The sequence below is a fragment of the Argiope bruennichi genome, chromosome 4 (genome assembly GCF_947563725.1).
Source record: "Argiope bruennichi chromosome 4, qqArgBrue1.1, whole genome shotgun sequence".
Lineage (NCBI taxonomy): Eukaryota > Metazoa > Arthropoda > Arachnida > Araneae > Araneidae > Argiope > Argiope bruennichi.
Window position 1 is genome coordinate 61916442 of NC_079154.1, and position 17447 is coordinate 61933888.

Here is a 17447-nt window from a genome sequence, read left to right on the forward strand (position 1 = left end):
CCAATGATGTCTTTTGTTTATTTATTCACTACTTTACTTTCCATGTTTTGTTGTGAAAAAAGCAGATGGTGAACTTCAAACGTAATTTGTCATAAACTGTCAAAAGTTTTCAAACAATTTATGCCAAATTTCAAAAAGAAATCAGCTGCTTGAAAACCTGATCGTCTGTACTAACAGATTGTTATAGAATGTAAACAGAAAATAAATTAAAATCTATCCAAGGAAGGAAACTACCAAAATATATAAAAATCGCTGTTTTGCATTTGTTGAGTACAAATCTCATCATCATGTTTCTATCTATTATCAAAAGTATTTTATTGTCTATAATTTTTTTATAAAAAGTATTAGGACTTGACTTAAGCCTAATGTTGATAAAGAGAATTTGAAAGAGGTAATATTTATAAATAATTAATCTTAAATTATATTTTAATAACGTTATCTGAATTGATGGAGTAACATTTGCATTAAGCTAGTCCTGCACCTGAAGTTGACAAAGAGAAACTGAAAGTGGTAAAGGAAAGCGGCGTAATTCCACACAGTGAACTATTCCGTGCACAGCTGTTTTTGATAGTAAAAAGCGCGGGAAAAGGTTTCGAACCACCTGCCTACATTGTGATAGGGATATGTTTTAAAATAATAACTCCTTCTCTTTTAAATTCTCTTTTTCATTAGATTATTTTCGAATATTGAAAGAAACTGAAGTTTTTCTTATAATTCCAGACCTCTAGCTTTTAAGGTAAGACTCTTTTTTGTAAGTAATAATAATAACTTCCATCTGTAAAATCTTAAATCCCAATGGAATAAGCTATTTATTTTAAAATCAATTTAATGAATTTTAATCGAAATAAGGTTAGTTGAATGAATTCATTCTGTCTTGGGTAACTCTATAAAATCTGGCAACTGATACACGGCATTCCATTGTAGAAATCCTTTAGTTAATGGGTACCTGCTATATTTTACAGTGCTTCGAAATTAAATTCGAAATACCAATAAGCGGTACTAATATAAGTAGTAATCGAAAGAAAAAATATCTCAACTCCAATTTTTTATAAACTTTAAGTATTCATAAATGCTTACTAAGTCATCCAAATCAAAGAGGTAAAATATTGCTAATTGTGAGGTAAATATTTTACGTATATCATCTAATAGATGTCTGCCTTAGTTATTATGAATCACTGTTTCCTCTTCAAAATATGCAATGATTTCAAAAACAGAAATGACATGATGCACTTGATGCTTGAACAAGCTCTATTAATATTACCATAGAAAATTTTAAAAAAGTCCTTGTTGACCCCCACAATATTTCTATTCATCAGAGAATGTTATCGAAATTTACTAAACTTGTCTAACGATGATTTTATACAGCAAAATTTAAAATTTGTTTGCAAGATACTAGTTTCTTTTATTAATAAATCTAAATATTGGAATTTTGATCTCGTTTTTTTATCCAGAAACAGTTTTAAAGAAAAAAAAGCAGACTACATAATGAGGGTATTTAATTCGTATATGTTTATTTTCAGAATATAGTTTATAGATTATAAATGTTAAATTCATGTAAAATACATAAACAAAGTTTTTATACTGACAGTTTAATGAGACATATCATTTAAAAACACACAAGCAGTATAAATTAAATTATCATATCCATGCATTAGAGATGAAGGTTACTTAAAATAGTGTAATTGATGATTGTATGATTTTTCCAACTATGAAGAAAATGCTCATTTGTTAAATAATATGGCAGACAATGTTAAAATATGATGCCTTCATATTTATCAAAAGTTTACAAATTAGAACTTCCCTTGAAGCAAAATTTATAAATATATATCATGCATATAAATAATGTAGCTTTACCGTATTAACACATTCGCCAAATCGTGTTATCAAGTAAACTTTCATCCAATTTTGATAATGTATTGATGAGATGAATGAGCATGCAAATCCTCATATTCAGCTTTCAAATTTTTCCTTCTTTTTTTAGATTCCTTTTTGTGTGGTTCCATTTCATTAAGCTTGTACTTATGTCTCCTCTTTACCACCTCTTGTTGAATGTCATCAGCTTTAGAAGTGGCTTCATCTTCTCTTTGCTGCGATTCTCGACGAGGAATCTGATACTGAGGCACAGAATGTACCTTACCAATCGGCTTGTGTCTCCGTGTTGTTGATGGATTTGGTTCTAGTAATTCTTTTGAATTTGTAGTTTCAGAGGAATATGCAGGCTTTGAAGAGCGAGCAGGAGGTGCCTGATGTCTGCTATCTGTGGATGCATGATGAATTTCTTCACTCATGGCACCGATTGGTAACGATCGATATCCTTCTGGAACACTTTCATCTCTTTCTGAAGAATGACGTGGTAGATGGTTGTGATGTGCTGAATCATACCTATTGTCGGATAAAGAATGGTATGGTTGCTGAGGGTGACCATCTGCGCTGCCTGGTAAAGAATGGCGAGTTCTAGGAATGTTCCTTTCCGATGATTGCTGAGCACTCGAATATGTTGGATTTTGCAAGTATTTTGGTAAATTTTCTTGAGGTACTACAGTATAATGTGGAACATGCTGTATTCTAGGAGGACTTGTTGGAATTCTCGATTGAGGTAAATATTGTCTTTCACCAGAATGCGTTTGATGTGTTTCTCTAGAATTTTCTTGTGGAATTATTCTTGTTCTGTGCAAATGGCTGTCATCAACAGGTCTTCGAATTTCACGCGATGGATATGTTGGAAGAGTTCGTTGCGGAAGAGGATCTCTTTCACTAAGGGGAGTGTAATAGAGATGTCTATCATGACCTTCATTTCGAATTTGTTGTTGTCGATTTGGAAGAGGACTCCTATATATTGCTTCTCTATCGTTTTGTGGTCTTTGACTTACAGCGACCTCGTGTATATTTCTTGGTGGAGGGTAATTTGGACGTATATCGGCCGAAGGATACTGCAATTCACGATGTCTGCCATATATTGGCCTATCTTGCGCATAATTTAAACCTCGGGTATCTGGTACGGAATTTGGTATGTTCGATTGGACATTATTTTGGGGATTCCTATGTAAAGTTTGCTGTCTTTCATTTTCTGAAGAATGAGGAGTCTGATAAGGAACAATTAAAGATTGAGGCGCTACATTTCTGTAAGGAAGGCGCTGAGGGATAATCTCAGGATTCCTTTGTGGACTATTTTCAATTAAAGGGTGTCGATTCATTGGAATATTTTGAACAACAGTTATTGGTTGAGGTTCTATCATTGCTAAGGTTTCAAAGTATGGATGTGTACCATATTGATGAGGAGCTTGTTGTCGTGGGTTTACATCCAGTCCTGTTGAAAAACCGACCGAATATAATGGATGAGCCATGACCATCCCTAAAGGTACTTCATTGTTGGTATTCCTAACTGCGGTAAGGCTTTGTCCAATACCTCGAGGATGCACTTCTCTCGCCAAATTGCCTTCTAAATGTCTTAGATTTTGCAAAGGCGAAAAGTTATCACTATTGAAAAGAAATGGCTGTGGGTGCCCATAGATTTGCCGCATGACATCGAAAGGAACAATATTACCAAATTCAGATGATTGATACAAACCATTTGGATCTTGTCGGGATGTTTTAGATATGGTAGAAGAAATATCACTTTTTGAATTTTCTGGTGATTCCTTGTCTGCGCGGTCATTTGCTGCGTTATATTCAGGGGAATATCGATCCAAAGTTTCTGTTGCCTGCTTTACTTCTTTAGCTGCTGCTATAGTAAGATCTATTTTTCCTGAATTATTCTCATCGGACTCTATTTTTAGTTCAATTGCTTTACTCTCACTTTCAATAAGATTTTCTGCGGGATTTATGGAGGCTTTACTTGGATTGACAATTACTTGAATAGGTAAATGTTTTTCACTATTCTGAAAAAAAAATAAGAACCCAAAATGTCAGCAAATTAGCAATGTAAATAATCTTTACAAAGCATGTATTTGTATTATTATTTTTAACAATAAGTCATATGCAGTACATTGTAAAAATAATATTTGAATACAATATTCAACAGCATTTAATACATTAAAAAACGAGTAATGTTTAAGTAACATTTTTTCGATTAAGTAACATTATATTAGTTAGGTGATACTTTCACAATATTTTTGTTGTGCGAACTTGTGTAATTTACATTTGTTAGCATTCATTTTGAATGATCATGTTCAAATTTTTCGTACACACTTTTCATTTATTTCATTGATATTCGTTTACAATTTCATCCTTCATTCAATATGATTCCACTTCTAAAAAATTTACTTTACGCTTTAGACATCATTTTTATCGCATTTTCAAACTTTTATCATCAAACTTTATTTCTTCATATTTCAAGAAATAAAAAAATGCTTCAATATAAAAGGTTACATTTTATAAATGTATTAAATTTTTTCAAAGGATGATAAATAAATTAACTGTTACTAAATTATTTTGTTCATTTGGGTAAACCTTGTATTATTTTTCATGCATATAATTATGATTTAGATATTTTCTTTTAATAAATACATGTACTCATACAAATGAAATATTTGTTAAGCATTAAATGGAAGTATATTTACATATTAAATTTTTAGTGATTTATATCCAATTATAAAGAAAGTATAAAATGAAATCATTAAAAATATTCGAAATGATCTAATATCTGACAGTTTTATAAAAGTTAAAAGAAACATACAACTATAATTTTCTGAATATTATGTAAAAGATTTGGAATATTTTCACATTATCGTATCTTCTACAATTATCTTTTGTTTAAATGATTTTTTTAAATCATTAAATAACCTTTTTAAAAATGGCAACTGCGTGCTTGAAAACTTTTTTGATATGGATGCCTCGAGGTCAGATAAATTAAAAGGAATAAGTATTGAAAAAAATTGTTATTTAAAGCTTAAAACAATTTTTTTTAATTATTCAAACAACATACATTTATAACTGTTTATACAAATTTTTGTATCATCATTTGCTTTTTCTACTGAAAGTAAGTATTAATAATATACATACTCGATTTGTTTGTCCTTTCACAATTATTAGAATATTGATTAGGCAAGCCAATAAGAATGAGCGCTAAAATAAAAAGCAAATATAAATACATAAAAGTGTGCTGAAAATACAGAAACAAGAACAGAATTGAAATCATTAGATGTAATTTTTTTAAAATTTATCATGCTCTATGAAAAATATTAATGTGAACTTTATTTGGGCATCATGTTAATTACCGTAATGGGCGCATTCATTTCATAACTTTAAAAATGCACCATAAAGTAAAATAAATATTGAAGTGGAAATCGTGGAAGCAGGAAACACGATATATTTCATTTTCCAATTTTCCAAAAAGAAAAACGGCGAATATTCATAAGTCAGTGTATCTTTTTTTTTTATTTTAGACTGGCACCTTTTGTGTGGTCTTATATTTACATCAGTTAAAAAAAAAACAAAAAAAACTACCATATTTTTCATTGTTAGTTGGTACAAAAATCGAAGTTTTCTCCTTTTCTTATTGCAATTCGTAAAAATGAGATAGGTTGATTGTTTGCTATATAACTATCTACAAATTACCATTTCATCGATTAATATAAAAAATATTTAAATAATTTATTTGCAGATCTGAAATTCTAGCCAAAATATAACAAAATATAGCTTATAATATCCTTAGTTCAATTGTATTTCCATGAACAGAATAATTTTTTTAATGAGCTTCTAAAATTATTAGAGTTTTATTATATCTGCTATTATTATGCATTTTTACTACATTAATGATTTAAATATCAACTAAAAGAAAATATCGATAAAAACAGGCTACCATATTTCTTCAAACATCTACTTGGTAGACATTTCACTGTACCGTTATTTTTACGAACAATAAGTATTATATTTCTTGTCCATTCATTTCTATAGATAATGCCTAACATCAGTATAATATAATTACATGTTAAAAATTATTAAAATATTAAAAACGTAAGATTATCAACATTGCTAAATAATATTACAGTATATACTAATGAAATAATATAACAAAAAGTAGAAATATTTTTAACGGTTTTTAAATTCAAAATCATTTTCATTTAGGACAATAAAAAGTGCTAATTAGGTGATAAATGTTCTGTAATCATTTTTACAAAAAATATCCAGGACCTAAAATTGCGAAATTACAGTTTTTTTACACTGGGTTAGACGGAATATATTTAATACTTTATTAAATACATTCTACATATTTATTTCCCTATTTATTACAGAATAATTTATTCCATGAAAATTGTAATCATTATATAAGTAACATCATGTGCTCTGAAATTTTATGACGATACAAGAAAGTATTCACTGATTGAAATAAAAAAATGTTTTTGATTATTTTTACAACATTATTATTATATTAATCAATTACTGAATGAGTAACATTAATTCAAACATGAATTCTACCGCTCATGTTTGAAGAAATGGAAAGGTATCTCTACTCCCACATCTCCGATTTTCATTATGCAACTACTATTATTTTAAGGTTTCCCATTTTTACGATAAACTGTCCTATTTTTCCACCGTTTAGATATGAAAAGTTTAGTCAATGTAAGTTTATAGACAATTTCAAAAGTATTATTATTGCAGTAGTACATCTACTTAGATCATAGAAGAAGAAAAAAAGTAAACATTTTAAGAATTTTTTTAGTTATTAGTTAATCAAAATGCTTGCTAAATTTATTGTATAAACAAAATTACAATTCTAATTACATTTAATTATCATAACTGAATAGAATTTAATAATATTTTTAGCATTATTAAGGCGTTCCTAAAATTTTGGTGCAAACTTTAATAATGCGTCAGAAATACATTAACCAGTCATTTTTATAATAAAACAAGAGATTTCTAACCCAAACGGGAGTGAATAAAATACATCTCTTTAGCAGCTAATTTGATAAAATGTGTAAAATAAATTTAATGGAATATAGAATTAGAACAACACAATATTCCAGTGGCATGAATAAATTGTAAACAAAATGAGAAATATGATGAGGGCAATTTGTATGCATTATCAAAAACAAACCTTTTAAGGTATCTGTCTACGTCTAAATTGTAACGTAAGGTAATGTTACGTAACATTACCTTACGTAAGGTAATGTTAAATGTACGTTCAAAACACTAGCCATCCTAGATGAACACATTTAGCATGTTACTCCTGTGACTATTTTCTTCAAACATTGGGATTTTTTATTTTATTAAATCTAAGCTGTACACTTTATATAGTTTGAATTTTTCTTTATTGAAATAGATCCTTCTATAATGCCACCTTCTTCTCCTTTGCATTTGTATTGTTTTCAGCATTTTTCACCTACTATATAAATTTGTCTCATAATTTTAGAAGCATCCTGTATAAAATTTATGATTAATTGAATTATTATATTTTTCCATGCTGTAAATACCCTTCTTCATATAATATTCAAATAATCAAAACAAAATAGTCTTTGAAACAACGTTTATTTCAATTACAACGCGTTAAGGAACAATGAAGATTTAAAAATATGTTTTACTATTATTATGCATAAAAATCAGATAAAGCTAAGAGAATAGCTCAACATTAATTAAGAAATGAATATTTTGGCTTTAAATTATGTTTAAAAATGGATACTGAAATCGATAAGAAAAAAAATTGGATGAACTTATAAATGTTAGGAAAAGAACATAAATCATTTTGTATATGTGATAAAAATGTAAGAGGGCTAAGAACTTTGCTAATTGGTTAATTTCTTTTCTATAGTATCGGAAAGGTAGTTTTTTATTGTAGCATTAGAAAATTTTAAAATAAATAACTGAAAGAAACTAATTGCCAATTTTAAAATTTTAGCTCCAAGACTTTAAAAAATATGGGTAACAGACAATTGTTGAAATATGTTTGCAATTTTTAATTGTTTTGAAATATTTTAGGAGTTAATTAAAAAATAATTATGATGATTGTTATTTCATATCTAATGGTAGTAATTTAATACACCGATGCTTTCACAAAAGTATTATGGACTATGATGGCAATTAAAGAAATGTTAGTATTCACAAAAAAATGTTCACCATATAAACATGTTTTAAGTGATCACTTGCGAAAATTTTAAGCCCTTGATTGTAGACCTTATGCAATTGAAATAATACACAATAATTTGATAAATATTGACTATAATTTCTACTTTTCAAATACATTTGTTTTAACATAACACAAATAATTTTGGTGTTCTTATAAATTCTTCAGATATAGTAAATTGCTTCAATTTTTGATGATTAATTAAAATCACTGTTTTCAGAAAAATGGATTTTGTAAATATTTTATTCAAAAAAAATTGTTGCTTTAAAATTCTAGGAAGGACTAAAAATTCTTTTTTTCCTGTTTTGACTTTTTTTAGATATGAATTTTTCACATTTTTTTTTTCTTCAGTTTTTTATTGGTAATAATGAAAGTATATCGCACGTTACGTTTTGAGTAGTAGCAAGGATTTTCGGTTTCATAATCTCTATATTTGGAATTCTATATCGTTATGGAACTCAGAATATGCTCTAACAGAAAAATTCTTTGAATTCTACTGACTATTTCTTTTCAGTTAGTTTTTACGAATTGGTATTGAAACATTCCTATTATTGCCTATTTTACTCTTTTATATTTGCCTCTAAATCAAATTAAACGCATCTAATCTAAGCTAAATTTTAAAAATGATTGGGATTTTCTGTTTATCACTATTTTTAAAATTAAGTTTAAAAATGCATATTTTAACTATCGATTTGATTAGTAATTGATTTTTTATTCCGACAAAATATTTGTACTTAATTTCCATTTATAGCAACTCAAAACTTCTAATATTTTGACGAAATAATAAAAGTAGATTAATCAAAATTCGCTTACTTTACGTGCTTTTTTTGGAACAATTTCACAATAAAATAGTAAAACCTTTATGAGGCTATTTCTTAAACTATAATATTTTATATAAATTTCTGTTTTAATTGTTATTATCTTAGTAGGCCTTTGTCCAATTAATCTAAATTGTGAGAAAGTAAGGAAATCTAGTAAAACTGTTTCAAGCTTCTGTACATTCAAAATTTAAACATCTTGCTAACTTATGAATTTTTTACTTTGCATTAAATAGATTTGTTAAAGAATTGAAACAAATAAAAATTGAAAACTTTTAAGATTATTTTAATTACGATAAAAAAATCTTAAGAGACAGATAACTCTTATTTGTAGCATATATTTTCATTACCTATCCTTTTTCTATGGGAATGACTTTGGTTTCTTAATGAATTAACTATTTGTTAAAACTTAACAAATATACAGTAATATTTTAATTTTTATTGCAGATATCTCGAAGGGATAGTAAAAAATATCGTATAAGTTCGAGTTAGATTTTTTTTTAAAAGCTCAAAAATAAAATCGATTTATTATTCACTATTTTAGCTGCCCTAGATCAACTATTAACTGACATATTCTGATAATACGATTTTCGAAGGCCTTATAAAAATTGCAGCAAATAACGAATCTCCAAAAGAATATAAAATTCCAGCTTAAAGAATATACTCAAAAAACATATAAACTTTTTCTAAATATTGTCCCATGGATTAGATACATATAATTCAAAGATCAAATAAGCTTTCTATCTATAACGATGGTTGAAAAGAAGATTTTTTTTCGTTTGCTTCACGGCATGGTAATTAAACATTTAAGTATTTTTAAAAATTGTTTCTGGACTTAGCAGAGTAAAGAACATGTGCCCAGGATAACATAGCGTTTATTAAGACTGAATGGTTCTAATATAAACCTCGTCTCTTGAAAATTTCAGAAAACAATCTTCATATTAACAGAATAAGAAATTCTACGTTACCTTGTGTAAAAACTTCATGTTTATCCTGTGGTTGAAATATCTGTATCAGTAAAACACGGGAATACAAACCGTCCCTACTCAAAAATCCAATATATTCCTCGATTCCGATTCTCCATGAAATTGTGCACAGTGGTATCCTAAAGCACTGGTATCCAAAGAAACCCACTCCATTCGTTTACCAAAGACCAAAAGGCAAAAGTCAAATGAACTTTTTCTTATATTTCCATTATAAGCACTCTTTCCTTTTAGCCTACAAAACAAGCCACCATGGCAGGAACAATTTTAAAGAATTTTATGGCCACGAACATTTCGACATTTTTTTTTATTATTATTTTTATATGATATTTTCTTTTCCTTTTCCCAGTAACGTGTCTGATCTGAATTTCTTATTCTTTTTTTTTCCACTTAAGACAAAGATATTGTGACGGCATAATCTTTATGTAGGGTCTGTTAATCAAAGAAAATGGTCAGAGTAGGATTGTAAACATGCCAAACCAGCGTCCACCGTGCGGAAAATGTCTTTTTGCAGGAGGAAACTTACCACCCATGACCGTAGTCGCGCGCCAGCCATTTCCTCTACTATCGAACTTAAATTGGTACTGCAGGTGATAAATTTTGAGGACTCAAATTCGACCCAATGATTTATAAGGAAATTGGAGGTGAGTTCAAGTTAGGGTAGAGTGTGATTTCATTGCACTTCCGCAAAATTTGAGTTGGTCACTTCCGTAAAATAACACTTAACCTTAAGGTTATGAATTAGAGAAATTTGAAATGTATTCTTATGAATTTTGATGTAAAAAAGGGAAGTTTTATCTCTATTCAACTAATTGTAAAATAAAATATGCAGTCTTTATAGTTTGTTGGTGGGTATATTATCCTTAGTTTTTACCATTAGCACTCTATATTTCCATTACAAAAGGAATGCTTGAGCAGTTAAACAATAGTCTTAGAGCAGAAACAGATTCGTTATAGGATGGGAAGGAAATCCTGGTCATTTATTATTAGTACTACTCCTTTTACGGAAAATGTAGTATCTTTAACCCTCAAATGCATAGTAATGTGGATCTGAATCGTATATTTTAAACTTCATAACTCTTTATGTAGCAACCTTTGCATGGTGCTTTACTTTTTTTGATTTTAATTTTACCAAAACTATATTATCGTTTCCGAACTCAACTAGACTCTTTGACTCTTCATTTCATTATATGGGACAATTTTCATTGTTGGAACCTCTCTGAATACTGTTTGATTCTCGTAGGTGTTACGAATTACGATTATTTATATAAAAAATAATAAAGACATCAAGGCAAAAAAATTGCGTATAGAAACAAGGAAAGAACAATGAATAATATTCACATTTCTGCATATACTGATAAATTTATACAAGAAAAAGGTATCTTTTTGTGTGATGTAAAAGTACATCAATATGCAAAATCGGTTTTACATGAGTTTTTAAATCTAAAGGGTCATCTTATCCTTTGCCGTTTATGGATGTACAAAAATATGGCGTTGGTTACTGACTGAGGAATAAATTCATACTATGTACACGGTGGTTATTTATCAAATGCAACGTTCCTTAATGTTTAAATGCTAAAAATACTTATTTCATGAATTTTTAACTTTTGTAATGTAATGAGAGGTATTAGTTATATTTGAAGTATTATATTATTGTATCCATTAGATTTATAGAACTCAAGGAATAATTATTCATGATTATGTAGAAATACATCAATATGGGTTTTTTTGTATTTATTTTAATTATATTGTATTTATTTTAATTATATTTTAATTTTGTATTTTTTTTTCCATTACATCCATTTTTCTATGGGTTTAAACACTACACTTTATACTTTCAATACACTTATTATCCAGCAGTAATGAAATTTCAAAACAGTTTATGAAAAGAAAGGATCTGGAAAAGGATATTTTCTCGGTATTTTGAATAAATTATAAGGCAAAAGATAAAAAGACTTACTGGGGAATAATCATGTCACATTCTAAAGACAAAAAATGCGATGTTTTCAGATAAAGTTAGCTTTTCATTCATTATGAGAAATTTTGGGGCAACAATTTTCCCAAGTCTCCCTATTCTCATTTAAATTATCGGAATAAAATTATCGAAGAAATTGTATCATTGTTTAAATCTTTGGTTTAGCTTAAGGAGAAGTTTTCTACTCTTCTCACGAATTTGGTCTTTTCTTAAACTGCATATATGCGAAGTCATTAGAGGATGTGAGAGCGCTACGAGAAAGTTATTTAAAGTCGTGCTTCGCACATGGCTGGATACCGGAAGTTTTGAACTTCTTAGAATATTAATAAGATTACATGGCGCAAATCAATAAATAAGTTTGTATTATTACAAAGCAGAAAATTAAGTGATAATAACTAACGTTTTGTTACCATATCACTTCTAATCCTCGTAGAAACATTAATTTATTAACCTGTTTGCAATAAACCAGGAAGGATTAAAACCTTACTTTTTCGTAATGAAGATTTCACAATAGAAAGTTTTTTTTAAAAAAAATGAAGACTTATACTTTTCAAATAATTATTTATATTTTTCTTTGGTTTCGAGAATATAATCAAATATATTTTATTATCTTTAACGTATTCTAATCGCAGTAAAAGCAAGTTTAGATCCTATTAAAAGCTTACAAACTGCGTTTATCGAATTTTTAGATTCATATAGAAATCCTGAAGAAATTTCTGAATGGTACCATTTTTATTTCAAAAATAAAATATTCACGATATGCGGTTAGGATATTAAATATTGCTTTTTCTTTAATAGGAAGGAAGATAGTTGTGCAAAAAAAATGATTTTAATGTCTGTTAATTCATTTTAAGAAGATATTGTACATAAAATCCTGAATTTGAGAAATGATAAACCGCTTAAATATTCCTTTCCAGAAAAAATATAATTGTCTTGTAGAATATTTCAAATGAAGTTAAAAACAGGTTTTAACATTCTTGAATGTGCAAAGTATGTAACCACGAAAAAACTGAAAAAATATACAAAAAAATGTCTGTTTATAATGTAGCAATGTAGCTTAAAATGGTCTCTTGCAACATTAAATCACAGCCAACCAAGCAATGTCTATAAATAAAATTGCATGCCTAGTTGCTTGTTTCCTCGTTTGAATTTTTAAAAAATACCCAGCCCTTGACGGATTCAAACGAAATTCGGCTATTAAACTATTTTTGAACTATTAAAAATTATTAAAAAGGTTTTAGGAGCTTTATAAGGGTTTAAACTTTATTTTTTGCACCATAATTTCGGAACAAATCACCGCACTCACATTGCTTTCTATGCCCTTTTAATATTGAAAAAATTATTTTTATGTATTGACATCACTTTTATTTATTTACAATTTTTGTCTGCTTTTTAATCAATTTTTCAAATTTAGTTTAAACATGACTTTAATCGATTCCATTATTTTAGTACGAATAGAAACTGTACCACTTACTTAGTATATGTTTTTGTTTCTCTAACATAACAGAGAGCAAGTAGATAATGGCAAAACTACTGGTGAGTTAAATATAAAATTGCCAGTCATAATTTATATATTGAATCATAAGGAAATAAAATGAAATATGCTTTCTAGGACACAAATCAAATTATAGTAATATGAAATAAATATGCACTGTAAAGCAAAAGTGATAATATGTATGCAATTCAAAACGATTATAATTTTAAATCATTTTCAAATAATTCGATATTTTGCACCCTTACCAATAGATAGATAGATACACAAATAATTAGCATATAATGAGATAAAATATTTTAAGAATCGAACTTGTCAACAAATCAAGTAGCGACAGCACTCAAGTTGCATCTTCAGTTGTGAACACTTGCACGATCTCCAGTATATTTGTTGTTTATGTAGAAACTAAGCAATTGGTGAGTTTCAAATTTGCCATATTCAGAAGTTGTTTGAATACAGCATTTACACTGAGGTTACAAAAAAACATGGGATGTCTCCTAATAACGTATCGGGCCTCTTTTTTCCGGCGAAATGTTATAACACGAAGTTACATGGAGGCAACAAGTCATTGAAAGTGCCAGCAGAAATATTGAGTCTATAGATGTCCATAATTGTGAAAGTGTTGCAGGTGTAGGATCTTGTGTACAAATTGAGATCTCCATTATGCACTTAAATGTTGAAAGAGATTTACGTCGGGAGCTCTAGTTGACCAAATCATTTGCTGGAATTATCCAGATTATTCTTCAAACCAATGTTGTGGACCGGTGGCACGGCACATTGTCATCCATAAAAAAATTCCAACTTTTGAGTACAAAAAGTACATGAATGGTTACAAGTGGTCTGCAAGTTGCTAAACATAACCATTTTCAGTCAATGATCGGTTCAATTGGACTAGAGGACCCAGTTCAATATATGTAAAAACATTCCACACCAATTTGAAACCACCACTAGCTGGCACAGTGACTTGTTGGCAGCTTGGATCCGTGGCTTCATGTTGTCTGCGCCAATTTGGAACCTACCGCCAGATATCACTGACTGAAATTTTGACTCATTTAATCAAGTGAGGGTTTTCCAATCGTCTAAGATCCAACTGATATGGTCACGAGCCCTGGAGAGGTGCTGCAGACAATGTTGTTAATAAAGGCACTCGCGTTTTCTACTACCATAGACCTTTAAAGCCAAATTTAGTCATAGGTACATCCGCCCACATTGATTCATGTGGTTATTTCACGCAATATTGCTTGTCTGTTGATACTGATAATTCTACGCACACGTCATTGGTCTTAGTCATTAAGTGCAGGCGGTCAGCCATTGTATTGTTCATGGTAGGAGGGTATGCCTGAAATCGGATATTTTCGACACACTCTTGACATTATGGATCTCAAAATGTTGAATTCTCTAACGATTTCCGAAATGGAAAATGTTCCCATATGTCTAGCTCGAACTTCCATTTCGCGTTCAAAATCTTCTAATTCCAGTCCTGCGGCCGTAATTAAAAATCTTTTCACATAAATCACTTGAATACAGATGAAAGTCCTAGCAATGCACCGCTCATTCATACACTTTATACGCGCTATTACTGCTTTTTGTATATTTGCATATTGATATATGATTTTTATCACCTCAGTGTAGATTAAAATTAATTATAATATATAAACTATTATCACAATTTTACAGTTACTTAAAAACTCGATTTCTAAAGAGGGTTTATTATACTTTCTGAAATACTAACATATTTTACATACAAATATCACAGCGTTATTGATATTTTTAAGAGTTGTTTACTGTCACTCAATTTCCGAAAGAGAATAATTTTTCAATGTTAAATTGTAATGAGATCGAAACGAAATTTTTTAAGGCTATGATGACGGTACTATTTTCATACAAATTTCTGGGCAGCAAATGAATAATATTCAATGAACTATGACACAACTTTTCTCAACCGTTTACCTCTCTTGATTAAACGCTGATATCAATGTTAACTGCGGTGTTTCATTTTCCAGATGAATGCATCACTTAATTTTTCATTGTTGTTGTTTTTCTTTTCAGGTTTAAAATTTTAAATTGTAATAGATTCAGTACAGAATATACTAAAATACTTTATCGTTGAGTTATGACCATCTGCACATACGAGAATAAAATATAAATAACAAAATTATATTTAATTTCATGTTGTACTTTTATTTAAAGTACATTCAATAGTGTAGTGGAGACGGGGCAAAATGGGGATATTAACAGTAGACCATCTTTAATAAATGCAGTTTTTGATGTAAATTGCTTTCGTTTGCATATATTGTTTGAATGACATATTTTGCTTTACTTCTAGAATGAGTAAATTTTATTTTAATTTAATCAGTATCATTCTTCTGTTTTGTTTTTTTTAAAAAAAGATGATGCAAAAATGTCATTTTACCCCTGTGTACTGGAACAAGGAAATTTTGATTCCGATGCAAGACGACAATCCTGATAAAAGTTGAAGAACATCGACGAGGTTTTAAAACTCACAAATCCATTTTTTATAAAAATGTAATTTACTGGGATTTCAATAGAAAAAAATCGTGAAATATTATTTAAAAAAATATTTTGATTATTATAAAATAATCAAAATATTTCCGCTCATTTAACAACGTTGGTAAAACCAAAACATATTTTTATTTAATATTTCCAAATTTAAAAAATAATTTGGTTATAAAATATTTGTTTTTGCTGCATCATTTGAGATATTTTTATTTCGCGTAATTCCGTGAAAGGTCAATAATTTCTGCAAAATATGGAAGCATCTTTTTTTTAAATGTGTTCTAAAAAAACAAATCTTTCTTTCTTTCTTTTTTTTTTTTTTGTTCAATTCTTTTTAAATTCACGTCACAAAATGAATAAAGAACTATTATTTATTTTATACTATTGTAGTTCAAATAACAATCTACTTATAAAAAAATCACTAATTAATTTAAACCAGTTTTTAAAAAAGCAGTACTATTTTGAATGGCATAAATAATCTTCAATAATCATACGCATTAAGCATATAAGCTTAGATATTTATGTGACAAATTACGCTCAATTTAGAGAAAAAAAAGGCTTAAATTGTGAAATAATACCTACCTATAGAAAAGAGACAATATGCTAGGATATCAAACTGTTTGCAGTATCCACAATAATTAGACGCTTTACATCAAAAACTACGATAAAAAGTTAATAATAAAAAGTGTGTAGAGTATCCCTAGTATGCTATGAAATGATTTTTATATACACAGGTAACTTGAGTAGAAATTCCGAAATACATATTTCAGGGTAACAGTTTAGGTAACAAGGTACAGTCTTAGAACGTTTCTGTATTAAAATTTTATTATAATATCTGATAACGTAAACGCGTTTATTTTACTCAAATCATATTAGCGTACCATTTTGAAGCAACACAATGCTTATTTAGGGACGGACCTTACTATTTTCAAATCTCAACATTGGCACCAGAATTGAGACCTTTCGCCAAACTTTTACTCCATACGTAGAGAAAGATATTATACACGCGATGTTAGATTAAATGCTAAATAATTTTTTGTAGAAAAATATTTTGAACCTGGAACTTTACCTTTTTTAAATCAAGAATGTTCTTTCGGATCACCACGTCTTCAACACAAAATGAATAAAGAATTATTCTCTAAAGAATTAATTCAAACTAATTAGAAAAATATTACCATTTCATTCAAATATTCAAATTCTTAACGGGATATTATAAAGAGGAAGACTATAAAAATTGTTTCTTAATTATTTTATTTATGTGTATTCGAATGCTCACAATTTCAAAAATTAAAATTATCGGCTTATATAGGAAGAAGCCTTTTATTATAAATCGGCGATTCTTTAAACTTATAACATTTACTTTTTCCTGATTACATTAGATAAAGCTTCGAACTCTAAAGATACACCATTAAGACTATTGAGATCAATCTCATAACACTATAGGCGAATATATTACTCTCAGAACTTTTGGTCTCTTCGTCTCAAAAATGAACTTCCTTGTTTAAAATGATATATGATTGTATACATGACTATACTCACATATCAAAGTGCAATTTGGAATATCATTGTGCTTGTAGTTATGTTACCGTAAATAAGAAAAGAT

The 17447-nt window shown here is 28.7% G+C and overlaps 1 protein-coding gene and 1 long non-coding RNA gene across 2 annotated transcripts in view; one reads left to right on the forward strand and one right to left on the reverse strand.

Moving 5' to 3' along the window:
- Nucleotides 1-600: 600 nt before the first annotated feature.
- LOC129965368 (uncharacterized) overlaps nucleotides 601-17447 on the forward strand; it is a 65199-nt gene continuing 48352 nt past the window's right edge. The window contains exon 1 of the long non-coding RNA XR_008784205.1: nucleotides 601-736. This is a non-coding gene — a long non-coding RNA (uncharacterized LOC129965368). The remainder of the gene's footprint in view (nucleotides 737-17447) is intronic.
- On the reverse strand, nucleotides 1589-10042 carry LOC129965364 (uncharacterized). Its single transcript, XM_056079197.1, has 3 exons — nucleotides 9846-10042; nucleotides 5002-5064; nucleotides 1589-3878 (listed from the first exon to the last, which is right to left on the reverse strand). The coding sequence occupies exons 1-3, from the start codon at nucleotides 9861-9863 to the stop codon at nucleotides 1896-1898; spliced, it is 2064 nt and encodes a 687-aa protein (XP_055935172.1). The 5' UTR covers nucleotides 9864-10042; the 3' UTR covers nucleotides 1589-1895.